Source organism: Sinocyclocheilus rhinocerous, unplaced genomic scaffold, assembly GCF_001515625.1.
Source record: "Sinocyclocheilus rhinocerous isolate Xijiao unplaced genomic scaffold, SAMN03320098_v1.1 scaffold1204, whole genome shotgun sequence".
NCBI lineage: Eukaryota > Metazoa > Chordata > Actinopteri > Cypriniformes > Cyprinidae > Sinocyclocheilus > Sinocyclocheilus rhinocerous.
In genome coordinates this window covers 334,094-355,254 of record NW_015654935.1, presented here as the reverse complement: position 1 = coordinate 355,254, position 21,161 = coordinate 334,094, and the positions used below count along the sequence as shown (strand labels likewise).

The 21,161-nt window shown below is 37.8% G+C and overlaps 1 protein-coding gene across 1 annotated transcript in view; it reads left to right on the top strand.

The window, feature by feature from the left end:
* The first annotated feature begins 7,167 nt into the window (after nt 1–7,167).
* LOC107717786 (atrial natriuretic peptide receptor 1-like) overlaps nt 7,168–21,161 on the top strand; it is a 44,530-nt gene continuing 30,536 nt past the window's right edge. The window contains exons 1-2 of the mRNA XM_016524645.1: nt 7,168–7,388; nt 9,333–10,128. Of these exons, the coding sequence (XP_016380131.1) occupies nt 9,369–10,128 (760 nt within the window). The 5' untranslated portion in view covers nt 7,168–7,388; nt 9,333–9,368. The remainder of the gene's footprint in view (nt 7,389–9,332; nt 10,129–21,161) is intronic.

Below are 21,161 nucleotides of genomic sequence, written 5' to 3'. Positions count from 1 at the left end.
ATCAGATGACTCAACCACTGAATCCCTCTGCACTCGAAGCAGTATCCAGAGTTTTTGCCTGTGCCACAGGAGGATGAGGGTGTTCTTTAGCACTCCAACAACGTCACACAGGTCCAGCTAAATGGCTACCCAATTATTTAGTCTGATAGAAATATCCTGGTGGGAAAGAAACCAATTTCTAACAAGTTATGTTATTTCCAGAAAATGGGAAATGTGTCGATAGACAACATTTTATTGCATTAAGAATGATCAATTCTGTTTCACTTTCTCAAATATACTCTGGGGAGTTTTGGATAATGTTTTTGAAAAGTCTCTCCTGCTCAGGAAGACTGCATTTATTTGATCAAAACTACAGTAAAACAGTTATATTGTGAAATATCCTTACAATTTATAATAACTGGTTTCCATTTGAATATATTTTAAAATGCAATTTATTCATGTGATGGCAAAGCAAATTTTCAGCAGCCATTACTCCAGTCTTCAGTGTCACATGACCCTTTAGAAATTCTTTTAATATGCTGATTTGTTGCTTGAGAAACATTTTTCAGTATGGAAAACAGCTGAAGCATTCAGTTCAGTAGTTGAAAACTTCATATTTTTGTGGAAAGCATGATAATTTTTTTTTCAGGATTCTTTGATGAATAGAAAGTTTAAAAAAAAGCATTTATTTGAAATAAAAAATCTTTTGTAACGTAAATGTTTTTGTAACTGTCACTTTTCATCAGTTTAATACATCCTTGCTCATTAAATGTATTTAGTTATTAAATATTGCTTAAACTTTTGAATAGTAGTGCATCATGGTTTCCACAAAAATAGTAAACAGCACAGCTGTTTTTAGCAATGATGATAAGAAGAAATGTTTTTTTGAGCAGTAAATCAGCATGCTATAATAATTTCTGAAGGATCATGTGACACTAAAGGGTGGAGTAATGGTTGCTGAAAATTCAGCTTTGTCACTGGGAGTAGTTATTATTATTGTTGTTGTTGTTATTATTATTATGTAATACAGAACAAGAAATTGGTGCTTGAAGAGAATTTTGGTAAATGATAGATGATTTCCCAGCAGGGGGTGCTAGATGTTTGAAGTTTCCTATATACATGATCACGGGTGTCACTTTAACGTGATTGCCATCACCATCCTGAGAAACTTGTCATCTCTATTTTTTCAAATACTTATTTAAATGCTTGATGTCTACTGATTTTGTATGCAATAATGATAAAGACAAAATTATTAATGAACAATTATAATATAAAATGTTACTCAAAGGAATCTTTAAACACTCTACACTAAAAACCTGGTGTTTATCTTCACAAGTAGGCGATTTATCTTGTTCAACACTGGATTTAATGTAACAGCTCCTGTATATTATTTATGATCTCTGAGCTTTAGGCTGCTCACTGAGCACAGATTTTCATTGTGTGTTTTATGAAGTTGAGACTGCTGAATAGAACAGCAACAGCAACAGCACTCTGACACGTTAAATGTTCTCATATGGGGTCTGAAAGTCTGATTTGCCCACTTAACATGACTGGTAGTTTAAGCTGTCATGCTTGTAAACAGTGCTATACCTCAAAACCTAACCAAGATGACCGAATGGCTGTATTGATATGTGGCAAAAGCTAATAAGAGCAATGAAATCAATCATTTATGCTACAGTAATCATGTTTTCACTCATAATATTGCAATATTACATTTTTAGAAAATGCATGGATTTGGTCTTCTGCTAAATTCAATGCACAAGGTAGGACAACTTAATGGGTGGTGCTTCAGAAACCGTGTTTTTAAATCCAGAAACACATTGTGTGAGTACAAATGGTGTGAACAGCGCATCAGTTTTCCAGACCAGCTCTCTGAGACAATCAAACTCGGTGCTGAACACATCAGTGCTGCTGGGAGAAAGATGTGAGAGCTGTAATCAACTATAAACCCAACCTTTTTGGGAACACCTACAGGTAAAATTGGCCATTTTCTTAACTCAGAAAAGGTGGCCAGTGCTTTCTTCCCCCTCAATGTTCCACTTATACTTCATGAAAACTGGAGCTGAATGCTTCACTTTATGCGCCATAGCTTTATATGGCAGAAATAGCCAGAGTATGCTACTACACTGTAAAACCGAACAGTGAAATTAATTAAATGAAACGAGTTAACTTCACTCAAATAATAATGAAAGTTCATTGGACTTATTTGAAATAAGTTCTGTAAATGTAAAATGTTGTTGTAGTAAGGTGAACTTAAAATGATTGCGTTTTCTAGTTCCCAGCATGCTTTGCATCAGACAACAAGGAAAATAAATGTAGAAATTAAGTGTTATTTTGTGTGTTTTTACACAAGATTAACATAGAGAGACATAAGTTAGTACTTAAATGTTGTGTTATGTTAGGATTTACATAGGTTTCTATGTTAGTTTTGTAGTGTTACCGTTGTGGTGAAGAGTAGAGCCTGTGGTTAGGTTGAGGATGGACAACAGAGCTTAAAAACTATTTATATTGCACGTTGTTTGACTATTTACATGCAAGTATTGGGAGTCTTTTAAATAATTATATTGGTATGTGCTAGTGTGCTATTGCTAGCTAGCACTTAACTATAAAGATCTGAATAAACTGCAGTTAATGAATAAGTTTCCTCAAATGTTTTGAGTATTCTTAACTTACCAGGTTTTACAGTGACTATGATTAAATAATAAAAAAAATAATAATAATAATAATTTCACAGGTTTGCGCCATGGATCAGTGGTTCACAGTAAAATGTATTCTAAGGTATTAAGAACCAACTGAAGTCACAGGTAGCAAAAAAATTACATGGTCCTGGTGGGGCAAAATATTTTTTATTTTGCCATCATTTTTGTATTTGTTGCTATTATTAGAATATTAATAACTCAGTGACTCTACAAAATATTATTTTGTAATATTATTAGAATGATGAATATTTCTAAAATACATAAAATATTCTATAGAATATTATTTCTGTTACAATGCAAACGACAAAATGCAGCCTGTATAAGTATATGTAGCGCTGACAAATAAGGGGTTCAAAACACAAATATATGTAGTTTTGGTATGTATAAAAATCATTCATTGTGTTTTACATTTTTGAATCGAGAACAGTACACTTTGCTTTCTTGCTTTGTTGTTCAGATATCTCTTGTATGGACATGCTGTGGGCTTGTTTTTGAAAATTAGTAGCTGTGGGCATGTCGCGCTCTCTCTCATTAAAATAATCCCTAATCCGGATACATCAAACAATAGAAATAGGGTTAAAACAAAAGTTCATCTTTTGTAAATCCAGCTAACATTTTGCATGAGAAGTTTGAGAACAATGAGGCCCATGTCCTTAGATTTCTGGGCTTAAGTTGATATGGTGCTTGCAGTGTCAACTGATGATTATTTTAATGGTTGTTTAACTGGTTGCTTTTTTCCTGAGACAGAGAATAAGTGGGTACAAGATGTGCATAATGTGCAGAATAATTTTTTTTTCAGCTAATGTGACACCAGTTCTATGTTCTTTACATATCCAGATCTCCTCCTCCAACCTGCTATAATTGTGAATCCTAAAATGACTTTAGTTGTTCCTGTGCATTAGTCACTCTGAATGCACTGTACTCAGATAGCAGTTGATCACAAAGCCCCGTCTAACACGGAGCTGGGAGTTTAATGCCATGGTAACACAGAATAGACTAAAATGAAATGGAACTTCCTGATAATTGACAAGCTGTAGAGTCATTTTTAAATGTTTGTGCTATCCGCACATAAGTCATGCTGTTTGATAAAAGGAATATCATTCATTAGCCTTTTCTGTGTGCAGCAGATCTGATTAGCAAACTAGGGTTCCGCATTTTGCTAAACTATAATAGATTTGTTTAGTTCACACTAGTGCATGTAAAGCTCACTCTGTGTGTTTATGCAGTGTTTATACTTCTATATTTTTTCTGCATGCAACTGTACTCCAAAATCACACAAGTATGTCCAGCTGCCACTATCTCCTGTTGCTCACCCGAATGAGAATGAGAAAGAGAGCAAGGAGCTGTCCTGCTTCAGTACCAGCAATGATCACAGTTTAAGGTGTGTTTACACAATGGCAAAAAGCACTCTGTTATGAATGTGTGTTTGACACATTTGACAGTTTCATTGTCGGTCCAATACTGCTTCCTGTCTGCTGTGTGCTAGAATGAACAATCTCGCTCTCGCTGGGTTTTTCTGTCTCACTTTCAGCTTTCCTTAAATAAGGGAATGGTTATAAAGGAATGAAATATGGAGATAGAGATAGAGGATGGAAAGGGAAATGTTGGGAGAGAGAGAGGGAGGGAGATGCTATTGTGTTGCATCCTGTTTTAGTAATTCTATCCATTTGACCATCCCGGGCTCTCTGAAGGGGGATGAAGGACAAATCTAGAACTGACTAAACACTGATCTGAGTTCAGTTTGGCTCTTTTTTAAACGTAACCTTTTTCATTTTATGTAGCCTGACAGCCTCATCAGTAATGCTCACATGCCATTTTATTGACATCAACCAGAATTGTTTCTTTTTAAATATTACAAATATTCTTCATAAATATTATTAAAGTATCTCTTAAACATAAAACAAACAATACTGTAGGTGGAAAAACTCAGGTAGCACATGTATTCTCCTAAGAGTGTCACCCAATTTATAAAACTTGATTATTGTTTTCTCTCCTTAAAAATAGGGATTCACAATATATCAATACCATATTGATTACCTGACAAGTATTTTTTTTATAATATATGTTATATTTATTATAAATATTATTTATAATATTGAATATTATTAATTATATTAATATTATTAATTATATTAATATTATTAATTATAAATATTATTTATGATAAAGTATTGGCTAATTATTTATGCATCCACATTTATTCATTTTTTCATATAGATTACCTTTGCTGTTATCTAACTTTAATTGATCTTTAATTGAAGATTAATTTAAGTTAATCTTTATAAACACTAATAATTTAAATACTTTAATTTTAATATTACTCTAAAATGTGGTCTTTAGCAAATCTCCAAATGAATATCCATTTTTCACACTGAACATTCATAATGCTGTGATCCCTAAATTTACTTGTATCGTTTTACATTATCAGGTTTTGTTGTAGTCTTTTGTTTTGAATTTATTTAGACAAAATAATATAGAATTTTATTATCAGCCATTTATCAGTTACTGGCCATAACATTCATAATAATTACGTTTATCATCCATAATTTTAATTTCAGTGCATTCCTGCTTAAAAAGGAACGAAACGAAAAATCATAATATTAATCATGATTAATGTTTTTTCTTCTTTCCCTTGAACCTGCTGAAGTATGTACTTCTGGTTGAGAATCACTACCATAAAGAATTATACACCCTTTTAATTCATTTATCTATGCACTGCAATGTTAAATGTATTACAACAAGAAAAGAGAGGTTACCTGTGAATGTCTATTAGAATGACCCGTAACTGACATTGCATATCATATCTCAGTGCTTATGACTATTATTTCAACATTCCATTAAAAAACTGTAACTGGCTTTGAATATAAATGTCAGAGTTGTGCTGGAACACTGGTGGCTGAAAGCTCAAAAAAGAATCTCTCACAAGTAACTCACAAACACACAAATACCATCAGCTTAAAGAAACCAAGGAAACCAGCTTCACACACAAACACTCAGCTGAAGAAGGTTAGTAGACGTTGAGCTCCAAATGTGTGGTGAGCAGATAGAGCTTGTCCTGACCCATATAGGGGCACATCTTGCTGGGCAGCTGGAAACTGCTCTGACCTGCCTCTCATAAGGGTCACAGCAAATGACAGTGAAGGGATATCTGCTCGCAAAAGCATTTAAACCTTTGTAACCTCACTGCTGTGGTCATATCCACCACCACTTTCAGCCTACTTACTAAGGCACAGTAAGGTCTGTCTTTCTGAAACAAGTAAAAATATTTCCACACTAGTTCTGGAGAACACTTTAACACTTTACAATAAGGTTCAATTTGTTAACATTATTTATTTGTGCTAGGGATCATGAAGCACCAGTGCACAATACTTTAACAGCATCTATTATGTTCATTTCTACATGCAGTATGCGAATACATTTGCAACATTTCAGGTTGTATACATGAACATTAATGTATAATGAACAAACAATGAACAATAGTCTATTTTAAAATCAATATTAGCCTATAGGCTTTTACATTTTTTAAAAATTGTTTTATATAAAGAAATAATTTTAATATGCTAATTTGGTGCTCAAGAAACATTTCTGATTATTACCAATACTTTTATTAATCAAAGGCACGTTGAATTGATCAAAAGTGACAGTAAAGACATTTATAATGTTACAAGATTTTTATTTTCCCTGAAAAGACTCCTGGAAAAATGTATCATGGTTTTCATAGAAATATTAAGAAGCAAAAACTGTTTCCAACACTGAAAATAATAAGAACATTATTAGTAATTGAACATTAATAATAACTGAGCACCAGATCAGCATATTAGAACTATTCCTGAAGGATCATGTGACACTGAATACTGGAGTAATGAGAAAATTCAGCTTTGCTATCACATAAATAATTACATTGTAAAATATTTGATGATAAAACAGGAATTTTATTGGAATAATATTTCACAATTTAAAAAAAAGCATTTTGAAGTGGAGCCTTGGTGAGCATTAGAGATTCCTTTCAAAAACATTAAAAAGTCTGTATTTTTAACCTTCAAACAGTGTATGTTGCTTGCATAAAATTTTTACCAGTGTTAAATGTTTAGTTCACTTTTGAATAGTCACTAATGGAGAAAGAGCTGTTTGCCCACATTTAGCTACCAGCAGGAGATTACAGGGTCATACTAACTAGCCAAACCTTGACCTCTTGTTTCTTATAGGTAATATTCAGCTATGGTTATTCAATGCACAGTAGAAGCTAATGGATTTTGATGCCATTGATTTCCTCTGACTTGAAATTAAAGGAGTGTTTACATTGTTGTTTTTTTATAGCTGGGAACATTTGGAAGTGCTTCTCAGACCAAAGGGTCAACGTTTACCCTACTGGAATAGAGAAGAGAGGAAAACACATCACGGCTGATCTTCCCTCTCTCTCCCTCTCTCTCTCTTCCTGCCGGCAGTAACTGCAGCTGAGAGGCATTAATACCCTCAGAACCCTGGAGCATGGCAGGGAATGCAGCTCGACACGGAGATGAGGTGGAGCTTTCTGTGAGGTAATGTGATTTGAGAAAATCACTGCTGCTCTTGGCACTCTGAATGACACACAGTCAGCCTGTGGGGATGAGTTTCACAGAGGCAGGGATGTGATTTGTGCTGTGTTGAGTGGACTGTCACAGGATTGTACCAGCTCATGTTGAGGAGACCAGAAGACACCATGTATAAAAGGTACTTAAGAGAGTTTTCTATTCTGCTTGTTTGGGGTTCTGTTGTGTTTGATGTTTAGTTGATATTTTTTTAAACTATATGTTATTTGGCATTACATTTTGGATCAGTGGTTCTCTATTGGGTTTGTTTCAGAACTTTTCACACTGGACATGTGGCAAACCTGTAACCTGTATTTATAATGTAGTTGTGTTGTATTTTCCTATACCCTAGTTTCTTAGTTTTCAAAGATGAGTGCTCAAGCTGTCCATGTTGGCATCTGACTAAGTTTGGCTAGCTTTTTACCAAGTGACAGATGAATTTCTGCCAAAATATCATGGAGTTTGAAACACGACCTTTGATGTGATCAACAAAAATTTAAAGATATCCAAAATGCATGATTATTTATATTTGCATTGTATTATTCCCCCTCAGTGTGTTTACCCTAAATTTTGCAACCAACTACTTGAGAGTTGATTTTCAACGGGGAATGATTTTAATCTGTTCTCTACAAACAAAAGCATAAGATATATTTTTAGCTGTGATTCAGGATGCATTCAAATATTTCTGTCATATTTAGAGATTTTTTTTTTTTAGCCCTTTGTATTGCCTTCAGTTGCGTGACTAACACTGTTTCAACAGAAGTAGCATATAATAATAATAAAAAATCTTAGAAGTGAATACAAAGCAGCTTACATTAGATTGGAACATCTGGTAGCACTTTATATTAAGGTTCAATTTGTTATTTTTAGTTAATGCACACGGTATCATGAACTAACAATGAACAATACTTTTATAGTAGCTATTATGTTAATCTATACATATGCAAATATAACATTTATTGTTGTATAAATTAACAATGTGTTTTGAAAAGATAAACAGTATATTTAAAAATTAATATTAACATATCAATAAATTGTTAAAATTGTTGTTGACAGTGGAACCTTACTGTGAAGCTATTTTTTTAGTATTCCCATTCACCTCAATGGCTGTTGCTTGGTTGCCACAAGACCCCCCAAAATACATTATTTGAAATTGGTCATCTTAGCTTATAACAGCTCAGTTCTGCATCCAGTTTTTTAGGAGCCAATCACCTGAGCCACTGAAATTTTGGCACAACCTTATCTGTAACTTGGTAGCAGCTAGCCAAATTAGCCAAACTTGGACAGGTTGCATGTTCTGCTTTCATCCATGAAAACGTCTCGGGTTACTTGTGTAACCATGGTTCCCTGAGGGGAACGAGACACTGCGTCCTCTAGGGGTCGCTATGGGGAACGCCTCGTCGTCACAGATTGCCCCCTCGAGGACATCGTGTGCGTGCTCCTCGCCCAAACAAACAACGCATAGATCGTGTGAATCATCGGGTGTCAGAAACCGCTGACACGGATGTACACACTTTCTAAACGCTTCGCTAGTGCTCGCCATAGTAGGAAAGAAAAAGCTCTTACTTTGCTTTTTGGAATGCACGCTTCAAACAGACCGGTCAGTGAAGACGAAGAAGAGAATGATGTGCGCTACCGGCGCCTATTTTGTACTAGTCGCGGCGGTAGTGACGTCATGGCTGTCGCCGGCCAAACAAGTTGGTGTTTTTTCAATGTAGGCTTCAGACACGGGTCACGACGAGGCGTTCCCCATAGCGACCCCTAGAGGACACAGTTCGAAGTTCCACGAAAGGGAACTAAAACTACTAACTGCAATACTAGGGTAAAAAATATTTATTTTCAGAGGTGCAAAGAAGATTAGTACATTTGAAAATGCCTAATTCCTGATCCAAATATAGAGTGAATGGGTTAGTAAAACAGCAAAATTAAAAAACAAAAATACTTTCAATATACATAAGAACCTTTTTTTAAATATATATATATATACATTTTCAAAAAGTATTTGAAGTGTGTCCAAGTACAAAAATAGCCTCTAAGTACTGTATGTTTACAATGGATCTCATATGATAAACCTGTGTGTGTCTAGTGTTCCTGAATAGTTGGAAGCTTGAGCTGCAGTGGTATGAATCTGTTGCTCTGGTTCGGTGGAGGCAGATCATTTCTGCTTCTTTTGATCCTGCTGTGCTGTGGAACCTTGCCGATCTGGACCAAGACCAGCAGACACCAAGGGTCCCGCAGACCTGTGCACAACCACACCAATGACATCATACTGGCTGTCATACTCCCTCAGCACAATACGTCCTACCCCTGGGCATGGCCTCGTGTGGGACCCGCACTGGACCGTGCCATTGCTCACGTCAATGCCGATCCCACCCTGCTGCCCCGGCACCACATCCGGCACATCTTTGCAAACAGTGAGGATGGGGACGGTATCTGCTCAGAGTCTATCGCCCCCCTCATGGCCGTAGACCTGAAGTTTGAACACAACCCGTGGGCCTTCATAGGGCCTGGCTGTGACTATACCTCCTCCCCCGTTGGGCTGTTCACTGCTCATTGGGGCCTCCCCATGATCACGGCAGGGGCCCCTGCTGTAGCTTTCATGCAGATGGAGATGTACACTTCCATCACCAACACAGGCCCCACACATAAGAAACTGGGCGAGTACGCCCTCCACCTCTACAAGCATTTTGGGTGGCACCAACACACCCTGCTGATGTTTAGTGATACCAAAATGGGAGAAAGGGCCTGCTACTTTGCCCTGGAGGGGCTTTACACGGAGATGCATGAGGACAACATCACCACCATGGACCTGGTGTTTGAGGAGAACAAAGGGCCTGTTAACTATTCCGAACTCCTGCACAAGATCCAGGATGATGGAAGAGGTGAGTGGTTTGTTTCTCTTGTTTTGCTAGAACAGTCTGCATCTAATTGGGCATCTCTCCTTGTGTTAATAGAAGAATAGATTAGAAGCTTCTTCTACCTGAAGGAATAGTAAGAGTGAGTGCGAAGGTCTTATTGAGTGACTTTGTACCTGTCTGTGACAGCATATTTTGTCCTCTGAGCTTGATTTGTGCTGCATTCTGTGATTCAGATTGAAATGCTTCAAGTGATGCTGCTCAAGACATATGGGTTTAATTGCATATGAACTAACATTTTACTAATTCAGTATAATATCACACAAATCACGACTGACAGTAAGGAGAAGGTTAGAGAGATAGGAAATATTTAGAGTATGAAGTCATCGCTGATTTTTCTTGCTTTCAGTTTCCTCGGCCATGATTGAACTACTTCAATGATGTACCTACTATATCATTTTTTAAATATAGTTTCAGACTCCGATTCAGGCCAGACTCAAATCTGAGTCTTTTATGAGTGCCACATTTCAGTATGTCAGAGCGCTTGCACTGACCAACAGCAGGAGATACAGTTTTATAGTAACTATGTAGTGCATCACACAATTTAGCTTGTTATTGTCTCTGCAGTTAAATATTCCTCAGTGCTTTGACCTCGGCATCAGATTAATGCTTCTTCCGCAAAGGGGACCTCAAGAAACCTGTATCTGTACGTTTTTGATTGATAAAATGTACTTTAAACCTTTTTTTTCAAGTCCCACAGGGACATAAAAATGTCAACCAAACAACATTTATTAACAGAGGTCATGACCCCTGTGAGCATGTAAGAAATTTTAGCACACATTATCTGATCTGTTGGCATTTCCTGCAAATACAGAGTTTGTATTCATTCAGTGAGTTTATTCAGTCTTTCTAACTGGTAAATGTGAATGGTTCATCATTAGTCACTGGATGCTCTTTTGAGTCTCTGAATGAACAGTTAGTAAGAAATGTAATGTTGTATTAACACATAAAAAGTCAAATGAATGAAGCAGTGGGATGATGTCTCAGGTGGAGGCTGTGTGTATGACATAAAATCCCTTTGAAGACGCAGAATCCTATAAGCACATCCGGATGTGTTTTCAAGGGGATGATATCAGCAATATCTCATTTTTACAATCATCCATAAAGTGAAAAATGCAATCAACCTCATGATGTAAAACATTGTGCTCATAAAACACAAGCAATAAAGTCCAACTAAATTTCTTTGCTCTCTCTGGAGTACAGACAAAAGCCTCAGCGATTGTAATGGGGTCAGATTAGGGTCTGTGTCAGAATAAGGTGAGCATGATTTGACCAAGTACAACATGTTCCTGGATCAACATCCTTGTTGATCCTGGAACATCATTCCAATCAACCAATCAGAATTGAGAGATAACTTTTCAGGAAATGTCAGTTTTAGACTTACAATCAGGATTAGGTGCTTCTACACCCTTGTTAATCAGCTATCATTTCCCTCTGATTTTAGGAATAAATATGGGTAAGGTTAGGTTTAGGGGTGGGGATTGGGTTAAGTCTGTATTTCTGGACAGTAATGTTGATCCAGGATCAACAAAAGATGTTGATCCAGGAACATGTCTTACTTGGCAAAATCACGGCCACCGTCAGAATAAGTATTATATTTCAGTTAGTTCTACACTAAATAGCGTCATCCACTGGTAAAATCTGTTATCAGCCAGAATGAGACATTTATTCATTTATGGCATTGGTTGATGTTGGAGATGTATATGTTGTTGTTTTGTATATGTATTATTGTTTTTCCACTATTTCCCCCCACCAGTTTTTGCGGTTTTTATTTACATTTAATTTAAATTGTAATTTTGCCATCATCTAATGCTCACAAAGTTAATTTTCAAAAACACTAATAGTTTAATAATACTTGTTAATAGTTATCTTTAGCAAGATTCCAAAATGATTTGATAGGTTTTATTTTTCTTACTGCACATTACAAAGTTGTGATGCCTTAATTCACAAGTGATTTAGAAAAATTGTAAAATTTTACAGAATTGGCCATCAGGTATTGGCCACAACATGAAAATAATTATCTGCATAATATCAGTGTGTCCTTAAATTAACTTTTGGGGACAAATGATAGAATGTTTTTGTAGATGCAGAAATGTTTTGGGGTCTTTCTGACTGATTAACATGTGGTGATTACCTGTGGAGTCGTAACCTTTTCCGGAGATCTCAGAAGAGCGGAAATGCCCTTCCTCACCTCCTGCCTCTTTCCCCTCAACCCTGTAAAAACATCCTCACATCATCAGCAGCAGGAAGACAACACATGGAGACACACCACTTGCCGAGAGTGATATCTCTAATGTATTCCTGCTCTTACTGGAGTTTTCCATGTGAGTGCTCTCTCGTTTGGAGATTCAGAATGCTTGTCTTTTGAAAGCTCAGTTCTACATTTATAAAACTGAGAACATCAAGTGCATTTTATTTGAACAAATCTATATTATCAGGACAGGGCAGTTTGGAAAACACCCAGCTTGTAAATGTCGATGAAAGTGGACTTGGCATTTAGAGAGTTTTAGCTGGAGATCACGAAACTGGACATGCAACTAATTACATAATTACAACCATCTGAACATCCATTCAGTACTCGGAACATTATTTTTTTAGCATTGTTATTTGCTCACATCATTACAGAAACCCAGCAACAAGTTCACATTCATTCATAACCTTTCAGACTTCTCATTCTTTCTCTGTAGTGCTGACGTGATGTGCACTTAGCTGCTGCTTTGCTTCTGGATAAAATCTCCAGCACAGCAAGGCTGTTAACAGCCAGAAGTCAGCAGGTGCTTCAACATCAATCTCTCCCTCTCTCGTACACACACACGCACACACACACACTTCAAAGCTGCACTGTTGATGAGGACTGTGCTCCTCTAGTTAAATTTTTCCATGTACCCAATCACTTCAATCACACCTGATTCTGAACATTGTGGAACCAGCATCAAAGAGGACCTTCGCTCCAGTGTGCCAACAAGAAGATCTGGTTTTCAAGCCCCTGACCCAGATTTTGGGAGTCTTGAATTCTGATCAAGGACAAGCAGTTCTGAGTCAGGACAAACGAGTTGAGCTCATATTATGGAATTGTTTGTAATAATTCCTCTCCTGATGGAGTGGTAGCATCTCTGCCTTGTCGTCTTTTCAACTAAATTGCCACTCTTTGTGACTAGAGCTTCTTGCCCTCTTGTCGTCATGCTTGCAGAGCACAAGAGCGGCCATGCTGAACTAAACTACCCACAAGGCCATGCTCTGCTTCTCCCTGCTTTTCCATCCATCTGGATCAGCTTAAAAATTAATCTGAACTGAGGGGTAGAGAGAGATGGGAAGCAAACTACACAAATTTGTAAAATCATTACACACACTTTTTTAAACCCAGAACTGCTTCTGCTTACTGGAGGAATGTGCTGTATTTTGATATTTCAAGTCGATATTTCCCATCGTGTCTGACCTTTGGATGTAATGCAGAGTAACTGAACACCTCCAAACTTAAACCCAAACATTTCAAAATAATAATTCAAGGTGAAAGCTTGTCTTTATCAGTCTTGAATCTACCCCCTCGTGAACAGAATACTCAAGTCATAATGTTCTCTTCGTGACAGCAGAACATAAGGTTTGTTTTACTTAAAGAATGACCTCACATCCTCTAGAATGAGGTAATGTAAGGCAGACCTCCCTTACATCACACCGATTCCAGCGCTAATAGAATTTGTAACCCTATACTGGCTTGTGTTAAACAGCATTAGAAGAGAAATGTGACAGACTTGACTCGACAGATAGAAATTTATGTTCAATGCCAGAACCTGTTTTTAGTGGCTTACATTCACACATTAGATTTATGTTAAGCAGTTCCCTGTAAATGTGCTCAGTTTTTTTTTTCTTAGATTGAAGAAATTTCATTCTGTTGGTCCATTTCTAATGAGCGTTATTGGATATCTTAATTTTTATGCAAAACCACCACATCCGTTCATTTAAAGACCTGTAAAACTTGATAAGCAATTTTCTTTCATATGTTTGTGTAGTTGAAGGTTGTATTGGGGTGGGACTCTCATTCAAGAGAACATCTGATTTGACAAAAATGTGTGTAGTGCAAGATGTGTCATCAGTGTTTTTTATCTTTTTCAAGAGAGAAATACTGCAAATTTAAAATGTGTTTATATTCTAAAAGTGAATTTTGTCAATGTGTAGGATTACTCTAGAACTAAAAAATGGACTAAAGTCCACAAAATTCAAATTTTAACTTCTTGATTTCTATGATATACTATACAAGTGTCTAGGTCATAAGATCCGCTGATGTGCCATCTCATAAATAATACATTAACGTTAATATATATCCATAAATATAAAATAAATGCTGATGCAGTCCCTTTAAACCCAATCAGACCCTTCCATCTCATTTGTATTTTGTGCAGAGCAAAGCAGAAAGCTCTTGTGAGAGTTGTGGTTTAAGCTTTCCTTTACTTCCTCTCAGGCCCGTTTGATGCTTGTAGAGTGAATCTGAACACATCACTTCAATTCTTTCATCTTCTGTCAGATCACTCAGGTTTATATGGATTATCTTGTCAACAAATAGCTGAACAAGTGAGCATGGATGAAGCCCATCCATGTCCCTCTCTGCTCCCCCTTCATGGTCAACAGATGCGTGAGAAAATAGGCTTCAAGGATTCCATCCAGATCAATAGAACTGCTGCTAATTCTTGTTGTAATTGCTCTGATCGTTTTTTGGAGCCGTGGAGTGTTTTGTGAGTGGTGTGCCTAGTGTCGATATTCTTTAGAACAATGTACTGAAGCACTTTAATTACAGGTTAAAGGGAAGGATAGAACAGCTTAAACATAGCAGTTCATGTTCTGCATTTACATGTATAGATCAAGGTCAGTGCAGGAGTGAAGCTGTAACAGTCTTCTATGATCGATCAAACATTCACACACACACACACACACACACACACACATATATACAGTATATATATATATATATATATATATATATATATACTAAATAGAGAAGACAGAATAAAACAAACAGCAAGAGTAGAGCATACATTGATGTACATGTGAACATGAAGTTATTTCTTAATGGTGTTATTTTCAGAGAACACAACAAATGTGGGTTTCCTTAAATGCAACACACATAAAAATGTGCACTTTTTCTCTGATTCTGGCTATCAGTGTAATTGTAGCACGTTTGTATTAGAGAACGACATCGCATTTTCTAAGCTGAGACCATCATTATCATTCGAGCGCAGTGTGCAGACATTTTTATCGATTGCAATTACAACATATTTCCTCATCTGATTTCATGCAAGCAGGGCTGTGATTAGCTCTTGTTGGGAGGGCAGACTCACTCTTACACATGGTTTAGCTGGTGTGGTGATATAATGGAGTGCAGAGTTTTGAATTGATAGACAATTCTTTTGTCTATATGTACAATTTAGGATTTTTTTCTCAGCCCGTTTTTTTTTTTCATAAGAATAGGAGCCATATTTATGAAGTTTAATTAGAAAAATGTAATATTCATATGGCTAGTTAACAAGTAGCATAGCATGTTTTTTAAAATCAAGATTAAAGTAAAAACGTATGTAAGTAATGGGTATAGGAGCATTTAAAATGCCTGCAGGTCCCCAACCCTCTTGATGGACATGAGTGCAACCAGGAGCACTGTCTTAAATTACAGTAACTTGAGCTCAACTGAGTCAAGTGGCTTGAAGGGGGCCCTCTGTAGTCCCGCCAGGAACACAGAGAGATCCCAAGAGGGAATGAGGTGCAATCTGGGGGATTTAATCTCCTTGCACCTCTCAGGAAACTGATGATCAGGTTGTGCTTCCCCAAGGATCTTTCATCCACTGCATCATGATGCGCCGCAATAGCAACGACATTCACTTTCCAAGGGGAGGGGGACAGCCTCCGCTCCAACTTCTCTTGCAGGAAGGAAAGCACAGCGGTGACCGGGCATCTTTGGGGGTTGATTGGTAAGAGGAACACCAATCAACGAACAGACCCCACTTCAGAGCATAGACCTGCCTGGTAGAGAGGGCCCTAGCCTGAGTGATAGTATCTATCACAGCCCATGAGAGGCAATTGAGGTCCACCGCGTCCCGTCCAGAAGTCAGACATGCAGGTTCCACAGATCGGGACATGGGTGCCAAATAGCGCCCTGCCCCTGAGAAAGAAGGTCTTTCCTCAGGGGGATTCTCCAGGTAGGGGCTGTCGCAAGGAGCATGAGATCGGAAAACCAGGTCCTGGTGGGCCAATATGGAGCAACCAGCAGGACCTGCTCCTCGTCCTTCCGGATCTTGCACAGAGTCTGTGCAAGGAGGCTCACTGGGGGAAAGGTGTACTTGTGTAAACCCCGAGGCCAGCTTTGTGCCAGTGCATCTATGCTGAGGGGGGACTCAGTCAGGGAACAGCTGGCAGTGGGAGGATTCCTGGGAAGTGAACGGATTTAGGGATTTGAGCCGCATCTAAATCCAGAGGAGGAGATGGGGGGTGGGTTGCGAGTCTGATGGTTGATGTACGCAACTGTCGCAGTGTTGTCCATGTGGACGAGCACATGTTTGTCTTGCAGCAATGGACAAAACTGGAGAAGAGCAAGCAGTACTGCCAGCAACTTGAGGCAATTGATATGCCACTGCAGTCGAGGTCCTGTCCAGGAGCCTGAAGCTGCATGCCCGAGGCATCTGTTGTGACAACAATGTGGCTCGACACTTGCTCCAAGGGTACGCCGGCCCGAAAAGCAAGGTCTGACCACAGGCTGAAAAAGCGGCAACAAGCTGGGGTAACGCCAACCCGGTGAGTGCCGTGGCACCATGCCCATCTCAGGACTCAGCTGTGCAGCCAGTGCTGAAGTGGTCTCATATATAACAACATGAGCAACGTAACTGCGGATGCCATATACCCCAGGAGCCTCTGAAATTGCTTTAGAGGAACCGCTGTTTTCCCCCTGAACAAATTCAGGCAGTTCAGCACAGACTGAGCACGCTCTTTCATGAGACACGTGCTGTCATGTTGACCGAGTACAGTTCCATACCGAAAAAAGAGATCTCATTTCATGCTCATTTCCCAGTTGACCCGAAGCCCCAGCTGGTTGAGATGCTGAAGCACGATATCCCGAAGTGGGGACAGGGCACCCTTCGGGACTTTTGTAAAGACAGGGACACCCCGAAGGGGAGGACTTTGTACTGATACACCTGACCCTCGAAAGCAAACCAAAGAAACAGCCTTTGTCGAGGTAGAATCGAGACCTGGAAGTACGTGTCCTTCAGGTTGATCGCTGCAAACCAATCCTGGTGTCGAACGCATGAAAGAATGAGCTTCTGTGTCAACGTCTTGAACGGAAGCCTGTGAAGTGGCCGATTCAAGACTTGCAGATCCAGTATAGGTTCTAACCCACCACTCTTCTTGGGTACAATGAAATAAGGACAGGGACATCCCTGTCTGTCACTGACGTAAAGAGGATGCCCCTGAAACTGGGAGGGTGCCTGGTGAATTGAATCACATAGCCAAGTTGAATCGTCCGAATGAGCCAGCGAGACGGGTTGGGGAGCGCTAGCCAGGCTCCCAAATTTCAAGCAAGCGGCACCATAGGGATGATTCCTGACATACAGATGGAGGGGCAGCAGAGGGAAGGAAGAGAGCCCAACCTGGGAGGCATGGCGTAAAGCAACCTTTATCAGCGAAGCAAAAATCTGAATGAGTGGATGCACACCGCCATCTTATATACCTGTATGTACAGGAAGTGGCTTGCCATGCAAATTCCACTCGCCAATTGTCATTGGCCATTTCTTGTAATGCTCAGAGGTGATTGGGGCTCCCAAGTGAGACCCCTAACGTCAGTGTCGACGTAACGTCAAATGTGACTGACTGAAAGGGAACAATCAACTTTTAGTCTAGACTATTTGTGACACATAATCAGCAGGTAGCAAACACAAATTGTTAATAATTATATGCAAGTATGATAAAAAAAAAATTCCAATAGGGGCCCATTTGAATTAAAATTTATTTGAAAATGTAAGTGTATTTTTGCTGCACTTTTAAGCTTCTCCATTTTTAATCATCATTTTTTTTTTTTTTTTTTTTGGCAGTTCACAAAATGGTGTAGTCATAATAATAATATAAAATTACATATGAAGAAATTAATAATACTAAAATAAAGTAAAAATTAATTAAGTACACACACGAGACTAATTAAATCAGACTAATCAAAGCTGATTTATGTTACATGAAGTGGGTCAACATATAGGGATGGATATACTGTATCGAGATCACATGACCAGATGAAAATATGGTGTGACAAATTAATATTTAAAATGCCCCATCCTCAATTAATTTGAGGTCTGTTGTTGTTTTAAAAAGTGGTTTAGATTAAGTATAAGATGCCATGCTGCTTCAGATGTCATGTCAACTACTCATTTGCAGTATATTTTTAGTAGACTTTCTTACCATAGCAACCTACTATTTGTACACTGAACTCTGCCGAGTATATGCAGACATTAAACTGTATTTGGCCCACAATAATACTCCTGTCCAGGGAAAACATGTTCAAGAATGTTATGTGTGCGTCTGAGAAAAGCGAAGAACTTTGCTCAGTGCTAGTTAATGTTTAACAGCATTGAAAATAGCGTTTCCCTCCCTTAGGTTGGATATCTGCCAGCAGCCCCTCTCAAGGGCTTTATCTGATAATGATGTGCATTTGAGTGTGTAATGGACTGTTTTATCTCAATGACAGGTTGCTCTCACACCCAGATGTACTCCTTTCCCAAACAAAATTGCATTTGTCCTATGGACATGCCTTTGTAATCATAGCAAAAATGAAGTTGATGCAGTCGCTCTTGTGGGTTCTGATCTGTCATGAACTGGGGAAATCAGAAAGTCATAATTAAATGTGCATCGTTGGCATCAGCTAAGTGCACAAATTATGCAGTTTGATATTTGATTGAGGCTGCATTTTGCGCATCTTAGTTGTTTCTTCGTTCTTTCTCTTTCTTTAATTCATGTCAAAGTGATAGACGGTTGGGTTTTGTCATGGCAAGAGTCATGTGGGCAGGTAAAGGTCTGGTTCTGTGGTAGTTCAGTATTGACTTCAGACACAAAGAACTGAACCGCTGACTCACTCACAGTAGGACTTTCTATCCTCCTATATATTACCAATTTACTTCGCAGTTATGTGTTACTTTAGTAGCCTGCAGACTGCTCTGTGTGTGTTTTTCAGATCAAATCTATGTCTATAAGTGTTTTATTCTGACGGGGTGAGAGAGTAACATCCAAGATGTAGTGCCACACAGTTTCAAACAGATTTTAGGATGTATATGTTGTACAGAAAATTCCTACAGAAAATTCACATGCTGCTTTTTAGCAATCTTTAGCTTTTCATTATCTGGTCTAAATAGCTTGTTAACCAGAAACCATGTTCCAAAAACCATCCCAAAAAACAAAATTCTGTTGTTGCTTCATGTTGTTCCAAACCTATATGACTTTCTTCTGTGTGACACAATAGAAGATATTTTGAAGAACGTTGGGAACCAAACATTGGAGCACATTGACTTCCATTGTATGGACAAAAATCTTGAGACATTTCTCAAAATATCTTCTTTATTTTCCACATGCAGGTTTGGGATGACAGAAGGGGGAGTAAACGATGACAGAATTGTCTTGTGTGAATTATCCCTTTAATATGGCATAACCAGCTGGTAACTGGTTTATTTCTGGTTTATAACTGGTAAATTTCTAGCAGCTTGAACCAGCAAAGGCCCCACTTTATATTAAGTGGCCTTAACTACTATGTACTTACATCAAAAATTAAGTACAATGTACTTATTGTGTTCATATTGTATTGCAAAACACTTTTGCTGCTATTGAGGTGGGATATGGGTAAGGTTAGGGACAGGTTTGTTGGTATGGGTAAGTTTAAGGGTGGGTTAAGGTGTAAGAGATGGGTCAACTGTGTAATTATAAATGTAATTACAGAAATTAATTACAGATGTAATTACATGCAGGTATTTTTAAAATATAAGTACAATGTAAAAACATCTATGTACACAATAAGTGCATTGTACCAAATTATTAATTTAAAAGTTGTTAAGGCCACTTAATATAAAGTGGGTCCCCAGCAAATGACCAGTTTAGACAAGTTAGAAGCCAGTTTGTGTTTATTTCATATGTACTAAAAATCTCTCAAATTGTTAATTTGTTTGTAGAATTTGTTTGTAGAACAGGTGTCATGTTATATTCTGAATTATACACACATTTGCAAAGCTGAGCAAGTTTTGCCTTTCATCTACTCAGATCTGCAAAAACAAAGATTTTTGTTTAAAGTCTCAGATGGATGGATGTTCCCCCTACTTTACTCATATTCCATTATATTGGCAGAGATGCTTATAGATGTTAATTTGCAGAACTCTTCTAAAATTCTAAATCCATCTCTCAGCTATATTCATTATTATCCACATACTGAAGTCACATTGCGTCACTGAGCAGCAGTCACATGCAGTCACATGCATACACGCACACACACACACGTACGTGGCTGTTAGCATACAGTAGGTCTCCTGCAATTACACTCACTCTGCAAATGACTGTCTGGTCTGGAGTCAAGTTCTATCGCTTTCTCTCGCTGTCTCTGTGATTACTTCACTCATTTGATCAGAGTTAATGAAGCATTTTGTTTTCTTGTCCAGATTTCTTTCTCTCCTTGTTGGTGGTTGCTTCTCTCGCCTGTATGTTTTTATTATCTGAAATGTTGAGGAGAAGCGTAACATCCGTTTCATATAAAATCTATTCCTTATCATTCTTATGAAACATCCTGTTTAGCTCAATAAAAATGAGAATGTTTCTGCTGGTTATATTTACACTGCAAAAATAATTTTATTTATCAGTATTTCCCTCTCATTTTCCAATAGAAATATTTAAACATCTTTTAAACGAGAAAAGTTTACTTGAGAAGCAAAACTACATAAGATATTAAGACCTGTTTTTTTTTTTTGAGAATATATTTCATTCTCTGAAAAAAAAAAAAAAAA